General features: G+C 43.1%; 2 protein-coding genes across 2 annotated transcripts; one reads left to right on the top strand and one right to left on the bottom strand.

The window, feature by feature from the left end:
* The first annotated feature begins 1,444 nt into the window (after positions 1–1,444).
* On the top strand, positions 1,445–7,026 carry trib3 (tribbles pseudokinase 3). Its single transcript, XM_083668996.1, has 4 exons — positions 1,445–2,294; positions 3,465–3,770; positions 4,637–4,929; positions 5,316–7,026. Exons 2-4 carry the CDS (start codon positions 3,465–3,467, stop codon positions 5,770–5,772), a joined length of 1,056 nt encoding a protein of 351 aa, XP_083525122.1. The 5' UTR covers positions 1,445–2,294; the 3' UTR covers positions 5,773–7,026.
* Positions 7,027–7,595: 569 nt separating this feature from the next.
* Positions 7,596–16,008, bottom strand: maf1a (MAF1 homolog, negative regulator of RNA polymerase III a). The gene is made up of 7 exons (XM_083669134.1): positions 15,132–16,008; positions 14,865–14,993; positions 13,640–13,814; positions 13,125–13,246; positions 12,661–12,780; positions 10,634–10,729; positions 7,596–10,006 (listed from the first exon to the last, which is right to left on the bottom strand). Exons 1-7 carry the CDS (start codon positions 15,212–15,214, stop codon positions 9,982–9,984), a joined length of 750 nt encoding a protein of 249 aa, XP_083525260.1. The 5' UTR covers positions 15,215–16,008; the 3' UTR covers positions 7,596–9,981.
* Positions 16,009–16,444: the final 436 nt, after the last annotated feature.

Below are 16,444 nucleotides of genomic sequence, written 5' to 3'. Positions count from 1 at the left end.
CATCGTCATCAAGCATCAAATCATCAAGACTTTTGATCATTTGTATATCCCATTTGTTTCATTCTATAAGTGAGATGATATGGCAATTCAGCTTCTCTCTATTTCCTTTGAAAATGACCAGCAAAGATTATATTCTATCATACCACGCCTTTGTTGAGTACTCCATTTTGATTGGTTCAAGAGGGTGTTGATTATTTTTCTGTAAACGCACACATAGTCCCGGCTATATTGATGATTTATCTTCCTGGCCACAGTCAAAAAGTCCCTCTGACATTTTCATTACCAGAGAACCTCACAAAAGGCAGTGTGTCTTTTAGTAGCAATATTGTGTCTCAGGAAGTTTCTCAAGGATGTTAATCATGATGTAGGATTTCAGGATGTGGAATATTGCGTAGTGCACTAAAATAATTGCGTAGTGCAAAAAAATCTTAATTTGTCCTTGTAGGGGAACCCTTTTTAGCTCCATGTTGACGCACGCACAAACAGCATCTGACTCAGCTCGGAGCCACACTGAAGAGGCACATCCTAGTCAGCCACACACAGAGGTTGCTTTGAAGGTAGCTTACTTTCATCAGTTGGTGAATGTGCAGCTCAGGCCATATAGAGCTGTCCATGTAAAACTGATGATGCTTGATTTACATGGACTTGAATGCTTCAATGACATTCAGACAGAAATGGAGAGAGTTGCCTTCATACAGCATCTGAAGTTAAGACACAACAAGTGGTCTGCCTCATTTAATGGGGATTTTAACTTTCTGGCCAACCAGTTGTTTGGTAAGAGGGAAGTATGGGAATTCACTATATAATAACTTATCTCACTAACAAATAAAATAAACTACTCAATAATTGTCTAGACAAGTTTGTCATTTAAAATCATATTGTACACTATAATTCAAGCCTTGGAATAATAATTTGAGGACTCAGAACCACGATAACACAACTTCATTGTTCTAACTACGATAGTTTCAGTGTTTAAACTTTAACTGTTGCTATTCCCATGACCCATGACGTGCCTGTGTATCCACAGAGCTGGATGGTGCAATACCTAGATTGCTATTGAGTCATAAGGGGTGTGGCAAGCCTTTTACAGCATAGGGTTGGACTGATTTAGTAACAGAAACCCAACATCCATTCAGGGCATTCTACATCGACATTTCTAGGCTATTGTGCAGTTACAAACCAAAGCATTGAGGTAGTTCACAAAAACACAGACGAGGGCAAAACACATGGGGGGTCACATTTTGGATTGAATCGCTGAATGACTATGACGGGTTGACCAGATAGCCTACTTGTTGCAACATACCTAACCTTGCAACTTCAGATGTGTTGCAGTTCTTCTATTCAATACAACATGTAGTGCCCTGGTGACTATTGCTCAGGCTCAGGCGCTGATGTCATCAGACCAGAAGGTGGAGCTACGATGTTGCAATCGTACATCATCTGTAGAACAGAAAGGCTATCTGAAGCCTCGGCTATGTCCTGCTCTGTTCAGACGGCCAGGCGGAGGGGGACGTCTGATTAGGAACATAATTTTTTTTAAGGGACTCAATTTAAACTTCAAACTTCCAATTTATTGGATTACCTCGCAAGTGACCAAGGGACGCAGAGTCTGATCGCCAATTGCTATTTATTTGGACGCACCGACGACTTAGTAAACTCATTTGGATAACTGTTTTCTTTTTTCATCATTACGCAAGAACCAAGAGTCTTGAAACAACTTTAAATGTTTGTGTTTTCTCTATACTTGTAAATGTTTTAAGTTTGTTCGCTCACAGCCTCGGTGTGAAAGTATAACCTGTCCTTGTTGCGCAATTCAAGACTCGACAGTATTGCCAATGGATACATTTGTCTCCACACAGCGGGAATCAGGAACAAAGACGTGTATCAGCGGAGGAGACACCGGTATTGCCGCCACATGTCAAAGCTAATAAACTACACTATTTCTAAAGGACTTTCCTTCGTCAAACTTCAGCTTTGGATAAACGACGTGCGCAAGAATCAAGTAAAAGGCCACTTCAACCCTAGTGTTATGGATAGGCTACAGAATTTGCTGGACATGTAAAAGTACCATGAACCACCCTACCCTGTCTTTGACACTATTTTGAAAGAAAATATAACTTTTGTTTGGACCTCTTCCACATCTCTACTTGGTTTCTGCCTGTTCCTGGTGCGTTTCGGCTCATTTGACTTGAACATTTCGGAAGACCTATTGACAAACAAGCAATAGTCTACAACCGAAACTGGAGTTGCCAGACCATTGTTCTGTGTTGCTGCCTTTGTCCTCAACAGCCAAGGTAAGTCTTCACGTTTCTGACTACCTCGGTGTCCAAGACACAACGCATCAACATACTGTACGCATGAATGTTGTTTAATGGTTGTCCCGACTAGTGTTGACTGTTATGTATTGATTTGAAAGTGTATGTTGTGAAATAACACAGTTGAACTTTAGAAAGTGATTAAGTGATGGTGCAACTCTTTGCAACCACTCTTCGGTCTATCACACTGTCCTGTAAGAGTTACGCCCATATGCATATCCCATTTTTGAGGCCTACCACAACGTATAATTTTTTTAAAACACCAAGACCCATCTTGCGTTATTTAATGACACATGTATCACTGTTATTTTAAATGCCATTTCGGACTAGAAGTACGCCCGTAAATGGATAGCCGCTCGTCCCTTGCACCATGAAGTCTTTGTGAAGCCTGTCTAAATTGTAACTTTGACGTGTTCGGCTGAATGACTCACAGACGCTTTCGAAAGAGATGGACAGTCATTGGAGTGACACATTAAACACATTAGACAGTCATCGGGAGTGACATATTAGACCGCGTCATCCAAACACAATTAGCCCATGATGAGACATTGTTTAAAAGAGGATATGATTCACACCATCACATGTTCAACGTCGGGGCTATGCAAGTTCTCCTTAGATGGATTGTCTGTGCTGTAAAAAACTAAGTGGATGTATGTGCACAGACATTCGTTTGAGCCATTGCACGTGGATAGCCTACTCAGATTGATCTATTGGACACACTTTATGTCCTATAATCTAACACTAAAACCCCAAACTCCAAAGATAGCATCCACAACACAACCACAGTAACCCGAGACTACCATGAGTAGTAGTAAATGAAACTCACTTTTAAACTTGTTCTAAAGCTTTCTCCAACACATTAATTAATCAATTCAACTCAAAGTTTTATTTGTGATATGCATAGAATACTGAGTATACAATGCAATGAAATGCTTAGGGCAAGCTAGCTCTTCAACAATGTGACAACCAACAGTAAACAATCAACAGTGTAATGCAATATAATAATAAACAATAACATATGGTGGCAAGTGTATAGCAGCAGAACACAACAACAGTATTGGGAATACAGTATGAAGAGTATGCATGTCCTATAGCTGTTTGAATGCAGGTGCATGTGAGAGTGTGTAAAATGTGCCATTTGACTTGCAGATGAGCGTGAATCTTTCCACGCCCGCTCCCCCCGCGACTCGACCCCGGTGTCTGAAGAGGCTGGAATTGGACGAGCCTCGGGAGGACACGGACGTCCTGAAATGCAAACGGCCCAGACTGAGCCAGCCACCCTCCTCCCCGGGCCTGGCGCCCTGCCTCAGGCTCCTGAGCCACGGTCCTGACCCCCAGGGCTCTGACCAGCACTGTGTGTCCTGTATTGGACCCTACGTCCTCCTGGAGCCCACCGAGGGGACGGACACCTACAGGGCCGTCCACAGGGTCACAGAGCAGCAGTACACCTGCAAGGTATGCTGGGACATGACAGGAGAAATAGTCAGTACTGTATGTGGATATGGGACACTGTATATGTAGTGTGTGTGTGTGTGTGTGGTGTCAACATGCGCTGTTTTCCTAGTCAAGTCATCTAACTGGCCTAACTGGCTAGGTTTCGAAACCGACTCACTGTATGCACAGTCAGATGATGCACAGCTGGATGCACTGGATAGATAGATTGGTAGCTACTTTACTGGTCCCTGGGGGGAAATTACAGTGTTGCAGCCACCAGTGACACATAGCACATATCACAACACAAAGGACAAGTGCACCAAGTATAAAAGGCTGTGCAACCGTATTGTTTAAGATAATAATGATGGTAACGTGTGTGACACATCTCTTCCGGCCACAGCTTCCACCATACAGGCCTGTTGTGCTGGAGTTACAGCAGATGAACATTCCTGTCTGTCTGTCTATCCTCCTCATATTGACCTTCCCTATTGTAACCTGTCTGTCTATCCTCTAACGCGAACCCTATTGTAACCTGTCTGTCTACCCTTCTCATATAGACCTTCCCTATTGTAACCTGTCTATCTGTCCTCCTCACATGGACCTTCCCCCTTGTAACCTGTCTGTCTGGCCTCCTAGCATTGACCTTCCCTACTGTAACCTGTCTGTCTGGCCTCCTCACATTGACCTTCTATTGTAGTCTGTCTGTCTGTCTGGCCTCCTAGCATTGACTTCCCTGTTGTAACCTGTCTGTCTGTCTGTCCTCCTGACATTGATATTTGACCTCCTCTGTTGTTGTTGTTGTTGTCCAGGTGTTCTCTATTGTAACCTGTGTTGTTTCTGTCCAGGTGTTCTCTTTTGTAACCTGTGCTGCTGTTGTTGTTGTCCAGGTGTTCTCTTTGAGACGCTACCAGGAGCTCCTGGGCCCCTATGGCCGCCTGCCGCCCCACGATAACATCAGCCGCATCCATGAGGTGGTGATGGGCCACATCAACGTCTACGTCTTCTCACAGCCCAGCTACGGCGACATGCACTCGTATGTGCGCACCTGCAAGCGGCTGCGGGAGGACGAGGCGGCGCGTCTGTTCGGCCAGATGGCGTCAGCGGTGGCCCACTGTCACCAGCACGGGGTCGTCCTCCGAGACCTCAAACTGCGCAAGTTTGTCTTCGTGGACCCGCAGAGGTTGGTTTCCATACTCTTCTGAGGTCCTTAACTCATTTAGTGCCGAGGGTGAATAAAGTCGCCCAAATTGTCAACATTCTAGAGTGCCACAGGTGACTTTATTCACCAAAAGTGTATAAATGATGATGCTTCATTTTGTAGCCAATCAAAGTATTGTTGCTAGGTAAATACCACATAAAACACATGGCACTTTAGGTGGTGAGTGTTCCAGAATTCTTTGGCAGTTAGTGGGTTAATATTATGTACGCAAGTCACTGAAAGTATATATTACCTGGTGCACCAGAGGTGAATCATACAAACCAGGAAATACAAAAAATCTAATCTGAGATGCGTCATGGGAGTTTGACCGTGATGACGACTAAACATCTCTCCTGTTCTCCTTCCAGGACAAAGTTGGTTCTTCAGAACCTGGAGGACTCCTGTCTCCTGCACGGGGACGATGACTCTTTGACGGACAAGCACGGGTGCCCCGCCTACGTGGGCCCGGAGATCCTCAACTCTGGCCACGCGTACTCAGGGAAGGCTGCGGACGTCTGGAGCCTGGGCGTGGTGCTGTACACTGCCCTGGTGGGACGCTACCCCTTCCAGGACGTGGAGCCCGCGGCGCTGTTCAGTAAGATCCGCAGAGGGGCCTTCACGGTCCCGGAGTGGCTCTCGCCGCGGGCCAAGTCGCTGGTGGTCTGCATGCTCCGTAAATCGCCCTCCGAGAGGTTGGAAGCCTCAGAGCTCCTGCTCCACCCTTGGCTGAACTGTAACCCGGAGCCTAACAACACACACCTCAATCACAGGAACTGCACTGACCAGGTGGTCCCCGGTGACACACACACCGAGGACACAGACTGACTCTAACATGTACTCTGTTGTTCTTCTGCTTGTTGTTCATGCCTATGTTTAACAACCACAGTTTGGTTGGTCACTGCGTACCCTTGTTATCCTGCTGTCGACGAAAGCTGATATGAGCATTTGTAAATGTTGAAGTCATGCTTACAGTATGTACAAGACCTTTCACTACACTATCATCACTTATCGGAGATGATTGTGTAATGCAAGGCCCTTAAAGTTGTGTTACCAATGCGTGACAGAGTCATGAGTCATGCAACAGGCACCTTGAGTTCTAAACCCAGTGTGATGCCCTCATCTCTCAGTCTACAGCCTGATGCAGACATACATGCCTCACACTGCAGGGCCACAACCTCAACAAAGACCTGTCGTACTTAAACCAATGGAAACGTGTGTTTTCCAGTTCGTAGAACAGGTGAAAACAGTTCAGCTACCGTATCTTATATAGGGGCAGTCTATTTAGTAGTATTCCCACTTTGTAGGAAGCAGTAATTTGACATGTTTTTGATTGTGACAACGCAGTCGAGAACACTAAACAGAAGTTGTTAATCAGACAGGACTGATATTAGATATCTCCGAACTTGATGAAATCCTGGAATACTTGATGCATGTCTTGTGCCTTCTTTATTTACTGTTGTTTACATGTTTTACAGTGACAAATCTGGATCCAACCGTTCAAGTGCCTTGTTTTCATATTAAACGACTGTTTAGTATAGTTTCCTCTCTTCACTGAGCTTTGCTTTACCAAAAACTTCCGCTACCTTCAACCATTCTGTGGTCTGAGATTCACTGATGGTTCACCTCTTCGTTACAGGGATTTTGTCTGTTAAATGAAGAACTTGATGTCAGAGTCAGTATGGTTTCCTAGATACCAAGACAAGTGTAGTCATGACTTCAGGCGTGATGTAATATCTGTAGAAGTATGTACAGTCAATGGGGGGGTTAGATCCTCATAGTGATGTTGTGTACTTCAAACATCTTACCCATGTAATGATTGGTTTCCCTGAAACTAAAAGACATCACATACTGTATGTCCTTAGTGGTGATGGCTGCATGCACTTCTGACCCTACTTAGATCTCCGACCTGAAGTTGTTCTTCATTGAGACACAACTCTTTTTGTGACTTTGTAAATACTGGTTTGTCACACGAAGCATACACTACATTATTTCTTTCTTATTTTGGAGGGTGGGTGGATGTAGGCTACTTTTGTAAACAAGTATTTTTGTTGTTGCCAGTAAAAAATAAAGAAATCCTTGAACAAATTGATTTTGGTTGTTTTTGGAGATAAGAAACTGTTAGAGATGGTTGTTGTGACATTTCTGTTTTTACCCAATCTCTATTTTCCTAGTCAGTGTTGAATAACTTGATTCCTTGAATGATGTATTTGTAAACTGAAGCTGTATTCAACTAATTCTAAGAAGCATTGTGGGAATTGCACAAGAATTCTAAAAATGAGTACATGACTTCCACAGTAGAAACATGGAAGAGAAAGGTGAACATGGTCTACCATTAGCCTACCTGTAACCTAGTTGAGACCAGGTTGTCCTAGTTCAGAAAGCCTGGGGAAATCCTTTGCTGAAAGTAGCTACAAAAGGGTGGAAACCCGCTGAAATGAGTGACGCTACGCAACATGTCAAGCCAATCAAATACCTTGATTCTTCAATGTTGCATGTATAGGCAACAACTCTCTACACAATAGTTGTACCAGGTCAAAAAAGATGATGCACATAACAACAAACAAATATTCTATAGGCATGTTGGAGAGGGTTCTTGGAATGTAACAGCCAAGCTCCTCAGATTATCAAATTAGTTAATCAGAGACAATGATACATTTTATTGTACACAACATTTATTGTACATAATCATAGTAAGATTAAGACAAATACAATGGGTAAGCCTACAACTTTTTAGACATAAAATCACAAGTATGAGACCTTGTAAGCTGCCAAAAATAGACTAAATAAGACCACTATTCTGCAATATATTCAATAAATAGTCCAGTCTTACACTGGTGACAATCTAGTGACAATTGTTACAATTACAAATATTTCACAGACAGTTTCAGACAAAATTAGGTTCTGATCTGTTTCAAAATATCCTGGCTACTTCAGCCTTCTAAGTAATGAATTGTATAATTCTTCTGGATGTGTATTTGCAACAAAATAAAAACTATCCCTACCTTGATAGCTACCTGGTTTCACAACACAAATCACATTGAAAACAGGTCACATGTTGACCACAGGTACAAATATGTACAAACTATGTAGCCACAGTTACCTGTCCAATGCATATTTGTCACGTGCTAATCCACGGATCACTGAGGATATTGACATTTGAAATCATTGAGTAACTTAAGGTCAAATACCCCTGGCAAAAGTTTTAAAACCAGGTTTGTGGAGTAGGTTTGGGTTCATGTTATACACTGGAAGCAGGTGGGTATTGTATGCAACTTTACAATACCCATCTGCACCTTTATACAACTGTACCTAATGTACACCAGCTGGGAATCTACTTCACATTACACTTGAACAACATGGGCAAGATGCAGCATCTACAGTAACTGTCGGCTGGAAATCAACAGATAAACAATACTGATACAGGAGCCTGTATGGTCAGCTAAGGGCAAACCAACTGTTCATAGTTAAACAATTCCAATTCCAAATGGACTTATTGAGCATTAAAAAGGGAAACACTGGCAAATATGGGGAATGGGAATAGAACCCCATATCCCACATGGGGTATGGGAGTCTGTTGGCAAAGAGCTCAGAAAAGCAACGTTCATGAAACCATGACACATTTGTACCACATAAAATGTGTATTCCCCATCTCACAATCGATTGGGCTTCCCAAAAAAAAGCTGTGGTAGAACATTTATTTTGACATTTTACAAAGCCCTTGTGCTGCAGTTGGCAGGGGGGCATGTAACCTATCGCTTCAAGGCTCTCACTGAAGGAGAGGTGTGATATTTAGACACTCAGGGGGGGTTTTAGGAACATTTTTTTTTTAAATATGTTTTTAGGGCATTTCTGCTTTATTGAGAGAGACAGTAGAGATTGACAGGAAGGATGGGAGAGAGAGAGAGAAGAGGGATGACATGCAAGATAGGTTGAGGGTCGGAATCAAACCAGGAACCTTGGGATTACGTGGTAAGCGCATTAGTGTGCTACGCCACTAAGCTCCCCAACAATAACAATTTCAAAAATTTCACCGGTGTTTCCCTTTAAGTACATTTACATCATGCTCAATTAATATGCGCAGAGATTTGGACCACGGGCATCACTGACCTCCCCATGGAAGATTAGTGAAAAGTACAACATCAGACTACATTGGTCTTGAAAGTATTTTTGCTAAAATGTAAATTTCAAAACACCACACACAATAGGAGAGCAAAATTCAGCCTACAGGGAATCTGCTCCGTGACTACTTCTGCTTTAATAAAATTCTTAGGATGCAAAACAAACTAAAAATGGGTTTAAAGAAAACATCACCTAAAAAGGCTTGAAGTTCTTGAGAACAAGATATGTAAATTAGGTTCAAACAGTACACTGTACAAGTAGAGTTTATATTTGGTGTGAGAATGTATGGCACACAGACATTGTCAAGCATGGAATTAACGATCAATCTGTGGTGTTTATGTTCCATAACATTCAGCAGGGTCACATATTTGCTGGCTTGACCCATATAATTATACATAATTTGAATTGAATTAAAAACAATGTCAAGTTTGAGAAGCATTGATATGGAAGGAGAGAGGGCAGAGTGATTCTTGCTAGGAAGTTTTGTTTTTTAATCAACTGTGATTGGTAACCACATTGCTTGTGAAAATGCTTGTACACAAACCAGAGAAGTTGAGTCTGCCCCCTAGTGGCCATAGTTGGGAACGGTGCTAAACCACAATGAGGAATGATAAAGCTTAAAAAAACACATCATAGAAACCAAACCTTGTAAAAACAAGAGCAGGGAATGTGAAGACTGAAAAGATAAACACCAAAATTGGGCTCCAAAAAAGGTAAAACATGAAAACACCAAACATGAAGCTTTTGTCTCCAATGAAATAAGTCGCAATGGAAAAAAAATACAAAGTGAAAGGGAGTCTTCATTTGAACAGGAGTAACAAATCTCCACTCACAGTTTGACTTGTGCAGTCAAATATGAGCTTCACCACTGAAGGGCAAGAGTAAAAACTGAAGTAAAGTCCAGGGGCTGGAGCATCACTGGGCACACAGCGCACCATACCTGCAGAGATGGGAAATAGTTAAAGCAAAATTTTACCCTGTAATATTGTGGATTTGTTGTTTTCAATATTCAATAGTAGACACATTCACAAAAAATGCATTTTAAAACCATCTCTGAGTGAAGATATCTCACTTTGAATGCCCTGATCAGTCCTGATGTTCCAAATAGCTCATATACAATCACGGTCAGGTAGAGACAGAGCTGTGCAATAAAATCCATACAGAGCATCGCAATTTTTTTTCTTCTTCAAGATATTAGTATTGTGATGCGTTTTTAAATGTATATATATTTTCTTTTTTGGGCGATTTGTCCCCCCAAAAAAGTTATATCAATAATGTATTGTATACATACATATCGGCCGAGTAAGGTGGTAGTAGTCACACTATGCAGTAGGTTACATTTTCAGTAAATATATGAAGAGTAGCGCAATATGTATTGTATTTCAATGTATCACAATGGTATGACCCATGTATGGTTTAGTATGTATGGTTTGTGAGGGCCTTGCCAGTACGCAGCCCTAGTCAGGTATCATTGAGTTGAGGTTAATACCTACAGATAGAATCAAGGTGTGTGTGTGTGTGTGTGTGTGTGTGTGTGTGTGTGTGTGAATGTCTGTGTCCTCCTCACCTCTCCTCATCCATGTTCTCCTCCTCGTAGCAGCCTTCATCCAGCTCCAGATCCAGCTCGTTACCGATGCCGGAGTCTCGTTGGGCCATGAACGAGCTGATACACAGGGGAAGTGATACACATCACACACACACACACATAGAACCTTCTGGCACATTTGTGCACTTGGCATACATACAAGGATCCACAAGCTTTGAGCAAAAGATTAGTATTTGTTTAGTTTATGACTTTGTTCATTATGCAATGTTTCAGTTTCATTGTCTGTGACAAACCACGAAGCAGATCACATGACTCCAGACAGACAAACAGATGACGAGGACAGACTATTGACAGATGACGTGATGGGGACAGACTGTGTTGGTGCTCTCTGTGAAAATATTAGCCTGTGTTGATATCTTGTATTATTATTATTGCATTTATTTCCCTTAATGCGATGCTCCACTACATTTATATATTGTAGTAGTTTTGCATTAGGATTTGATGTGGTAAATTACCTCAAGTCGTTTTTAGGTGCATATATCGCTTCTTTCGTGATTCACATGCAGCTTTAAAGTCAGCTTGTTTTTCCCATTGAAGCCCATTCATTCCGTAACAGTATCCAAATCAGACTCTGAACACTAAAATCAAGGATGTATTACGACAATGTTGCTTCTGAGTAATTTGTCTGTATTACATTTTGAGTAAGTCATTTATAAACCCACTTTTGAACATTATTTTATTAAAAGAAGTTCTAATCCAACAGGCACCTGTTTCTGTCGCAAGCTCCACAACTCTGACTGCCCAGCCAATAAGAAGGGACCTCTGATGTCCGCCTCCCGTCAATTACAACTGCTCTACGAGAGGCAGCGACTTGCACATTTGTCAGGAAATAAGCTCAATGTGCTTAGTATGTTTAAAACAGAACGGAGCATTTTATTTGGAAACTAAAACTGACAAATTGGACATTATGGTTGGCATAAGTATTTCAGAGTTGTTATGGACTTTCTAAATAATGGTGATCCTGACAGTAATTGAGAAAATAGGAATATACAAACATACAATGCAGGTAAAAACTGTTTGGGCTGGTGTACCACATGAAATACTAGTGCTGGACAAGTAGAACATGTCAATATAGTGGAGCATCTTCAAACATATTCTCTCATCAGGATTCCAGGTTGCGCATTCCTGATGAACACCAAAAATATGATCGTATGGATGAAATACAATGTGAAAATGCCTTAATTATTGTGAATGTCGAATGTTCTTAAGTTATTCTGAGCCCAGGTCCTGTGAATTGATGTCTGTCATACTATTTCTTAAACTTTGTTGTGACTAACTATGTCTTAAAAATGATGTAACAGGAGGTTTAAACGTATATCACAGTTATGTCCCTTAGAGGGTGCTCAGGGATCACTGAGACTGGCTGTGTCATGTGTTATTAAGTAGAGCCGTGTGCGTAGGAAGCCATGTTTTGAGAACACAAGATAGACAATGACGGCCCCGGGGTGAGATACAAGCGTCACGGGACTAAATTCAGTGAAAAACGTATCTGCCCTCTCCACGCACATGTTTTAGAAGGTCTTTTCAGCATATACAATATTCATTTGTTATATAACAAACAAATGAGTGTTGAGAACAGTTTTCGTCAGAGTCTTTGGGAGCTGTGGCTTCCAGCAAACATTCTATATTCATCTGGGGTTAGTTATGTTGTTGCTCTCTCCTTGCAAGTTTTTCTTTCTGTTGGTTATTGATGTTGTATTTGATTCTTACTTGAACATGAATTGAGTTTTAAATGAACGACGATAAATTATTCATTTGATTGATCCCAGTGAATGTAACACTGGTGTATGTCTCACTTTCTTTACTTAGAGTGAAAAAGTTGATTTAAAAAAAAGTTGATACAAATGCAATACAATTTGTAAAAGACAAACAGGCTCCAGGCGTTGTGTGATCTGGTGCATAGCAAAACCCGGCTGACGTATATAACTGGAACGCAACCTAAACAGAACATGATGAGGTGAGATGAACAGAGAGAGAGAAGGGCTCACCTGACGGAGCGACATGTGAAGAAGACGATCCTCTTCAGCCTCTTGTTGTAGAAGAAGTAGTTGAAGGACCAGAGGTTTCCTTCTTCTCCGTACGGGTCAGAGACCAGGTCTGGGTTGTAGCTGAGAGTAGATGACATTCTGATTGACTTCTCTGTATAGGTAAGACTAGACCCATCTCATTCTGTCAGACCTGTCAGACTCTTGTCTGGGGTAGGAGGTACAGCCTGAATCCAATCCATCACTAGACTCTCCACCGTAACCACGTGAGTAGTTGTGAAAGCACTCGATAGATAGCAACTTGGTAATGGCTTCTCTCTACATATGGTTGTGCCACATCTCTTACACATATCCAATACTCTCAGATGAGCCTAGAGGGGTAGGGGGTTTATGGGGTGGGTTTGGGAGCGGGTGGGGCCCTGACCTTTTCTTGGTCAGGGCCAGTGTGGAGTGTCGCCTGGGCTCACCTGTAGATGTCACACTCTGACAGGCAGATCTCAGTGTCGATGGCCTCCCACAGCTGGGGCTGAAGACAGCTGTAGCCTTCCCCCGCCGCCGCCGACAGACTGCTGTTCACCGCGTTGAACACCTGAGGACACACACACACACACACACACACACACACACACACACACACACCTGGGTCAACAACACTGACAGTAGAAAGTACTCTGAAATGAGAGTGTGTGTGTGTGTGTACAAGTGTTTCAGTGTGATTGGTTACGGTAGGGGGTTAAGATCAGTTTAGCACTGAGATACAAGGCTGCTGGTCTGAGGGCTTTGTGTACAATAGTACACATCATAATAGTCATAGTTGTGTGTATTAGTACAGTAACAGGTGTATAATAGAGTCTGTTGTGTGTATTAGTACAGTAATGGGTTATAACAGACCTTGTTGTGTGTTTTACTACAGTAAAAGCTGTATAATAGATCCGGTTATGTGTATTAGTACAGTAACAGGTGTAGAACATATCCTACTCACCCAGTTGACGCTGGGCTCTCTGCTGAAGTCATGGCTCTTGGTGCGGCTGAAGTCATAGTCGGGGCGAAAGGACTCGTTGAGCGTGGCGATCAGATAGAAGAGGGTCTTCCTGCTGCACTTGTCAGAGAGAGGACCGTCCCCCTCGTCTCCACTCTGACTCTGGCTCAGCCTGCAGCTGAGACACACGCCACAGGAAAACAGCAGTGTTATCCACAGGGAAACAGAGCAGTGTTATCCACAAGGAAACAGAGCAGTGTTATCCACAGGGAAACAGAGCAGTGTTATCCATAGGGAAACAGCAGTGTTATCCACAGGGAAACAGAGCAGTGTTATCCACACGTTCAGTGCAGAGACAGTATGAGCTAGTATAGATGTTGGGTTGTTGTTGTTGTTGTTGTGGTGTGCATGCATGTGTTGTTGGTAGGACTATGGCTAAGGTAAGGGTCTGTGTTATTAGGACTGACTATGGTTAGGGTTAGGGTCTGTGTTATTAGGACTGACTATGGCTAGGGTTAGGGTCTGTGTTATTAGGACTGACTATGGTTAGGGTTAGGGTCTTTGTTATTAGGACTGACTATGGCTAGGGTTAGGGTCTGTGTTATTAGGACTGACTATGGTTAGGGTTAGGGTCTTTGTTGGCGGGACTGACTATGGCTGGGGTTACAGCGTGTTGCTGAGGTGGGTTAGGGTCTGTTTTATTAGGACCGACTATGGTTAGGGTTAGGGTCTGTGTTATTTGGACTGACTAGGGTTAGGGTTAGGGTCTGTGTTATTAGGGCTGACTATGGCTAGGGTTACAGTGTGTTGTTGTGGTGGTTAAAGGTGGTTTCCACATGACCCACGGCGGGAACGCCATTACGCCGGGGTGAGCCATTGTTTTCCGATCCGCCGTGCCCGACAAGGCAGACTTTTAGGGTAGCACAAGCACAGGCCAGAGGTCAATATCATTTAACTTTCACCAGACCTCACATGGACATGCCAGGTATAAAGTGAAGCACCCTTACGGGTTAGTAGGGGTCTTACTGGCTGGGGCTGTCTCCCGAGGACTTAAGGGTTGGTAGGGGTCTGACTCCTGAGGACTTCAGGGTTGGTAGGGGTCTGGGGGGCTGACTCCTGAGGACTTAAGGGTTGGTAGGGGTCTGGGGGGCTGACTCCTGAGGACTTAAGGGTTGGTAGGGGTCTGACTCCTGAGGACTTAAGGGTGAGTAGGGGTCTGGGGTCTTACTTGCTGGGGCTGACTCCTGAGGACTGGGGGGGAGACAGGGCCTGCAGGACATGGGGCAGTCCCTCCTGACAGAACTGCTTGAACATCTGCTTGTCCTCCCCGGCCATCTTACACGAGTAGCTCTCAATCCTGAAAACGGTCACACCACAACATCAGTTATCCAACAAAATGTTGGGTGAAAGCAGCTAGCTAGGCCTTTCTGGAAAACAGCGGAGGAGTGGCATGTTTGTGGCATGTTTTTGCTGGTTGGTGTGGATGGCAACTTACCTCCCAATGATCTGAGAGTCCCCCGTTTCAATGGTGAGTCGGGTGTTCATGGCTTCAAAACTTGAATTTTCCAAGAGTTTCATCTTGTTCGGTTCTTATGACGCAACTTATTATTTGTTCAAAAGTTCATACACACACACACATCACTTTTCAAGGCAGTAATGTAATAAACTCTCCGCTCCACACAGCTGGCTCTCAGTCACCACCAGGAAGTCGCCAGACAACTGGTTCAATTGCGAAACGCAATGACAATTTTGCGCACAATCCAGTATTGCTTTATACACGTTAGTTAACTCTTGTTGCAATCATTTCCATTAACCGCGCAAGTTATGCAATAATGGGCACCACTACAAGTGTGTCGTTCAACAAAAAAAAAAAAAAAAAAAAAGCGAACTCAGTTCAGGCCTATCCAGCTAACTTAGCCCACAAGCTAACGGAGCAGTAACAAAGCTGTCATTTAAATCTTCGGACCTCACAGACGACGAGCGGGTTGAGAATCAGTCCAGCTGGCGCCCAAAAACAGCTACCTTAGCTACCTTAGCTCCGACTCGATTCTACACCACTAGTTCCAAATTCAAACCCAACTCCAAAAATTGCCCGAAATGTACATGTTTACGGATGCGGTATAGATCTTTGTCGAGGGCTTATGGCGCTTATATGTCTGATAAAAATGTCTTCCTTTTTACTGTGAAATTTCCAATACCTGCCATTAAATAGACTGAAATGAGGTACAAAATTCTTCATCACCAGCTTTAGTGTCACAACCTCAAGAGAAATCCCAAGGCTTCTCGAAGCCTTCGCCTTCGCTGTGCGCCTGAATTTGTGTGGAAAAACAGTAACCCCAGTTTAGCTGATTTGGTCCTTCGGTGTGACTGCTGCACTGCACTGCACTTCCTCCTCCCCCTTCTCTCTCTCTCTCTCTCTCAGCCCTAGTTCCTGTTTTTTTTTTTTTTTTTTTTTTTTAAATATGTTTTTTTTAGGGCATTTCTGCTTTATTGTGATAGAGACAGTAGAGATTGATATGCAAGACCTGTCGAGGGTCCGAATCGAACCAGGAACCTTGCGATTTAGGTGCAATGTGGATTAGTGTGCTACGCCACTAAGCGCCCCCTGTTTTTCCACTTTTAACCACCAGATGGCGACACTAAAAATGACGTTTTAAGATATGCACACTGAGGCCAGGGTTGCTGGTAGCTACAGTGCAGGCAACAACAACTGTAGTACAGTAAAACAGCGACACCCTACGGTACTACCAGGGTAGTACCAGGGTACTAACATACTGTATACACATACATGACAGACGTAGTAGAATC

The sequence above is a fragment of the Argentina silus genome (genome assembly GCF_951799395.1).
Source record: "Argentina silus genome assembly, chromosome: 4".
Lineage (NCBI taxonomy): Eukaryota > Metazoa > Chordata > Actinopteri > Argentiniformes > Argentinidae > Argentina > Argentina silus.
The sequence above is the reverse complement of the archived record's forward strand: the minus strand, read 5'-3'. Positions and strand labels throughout refer to the sequence as shown.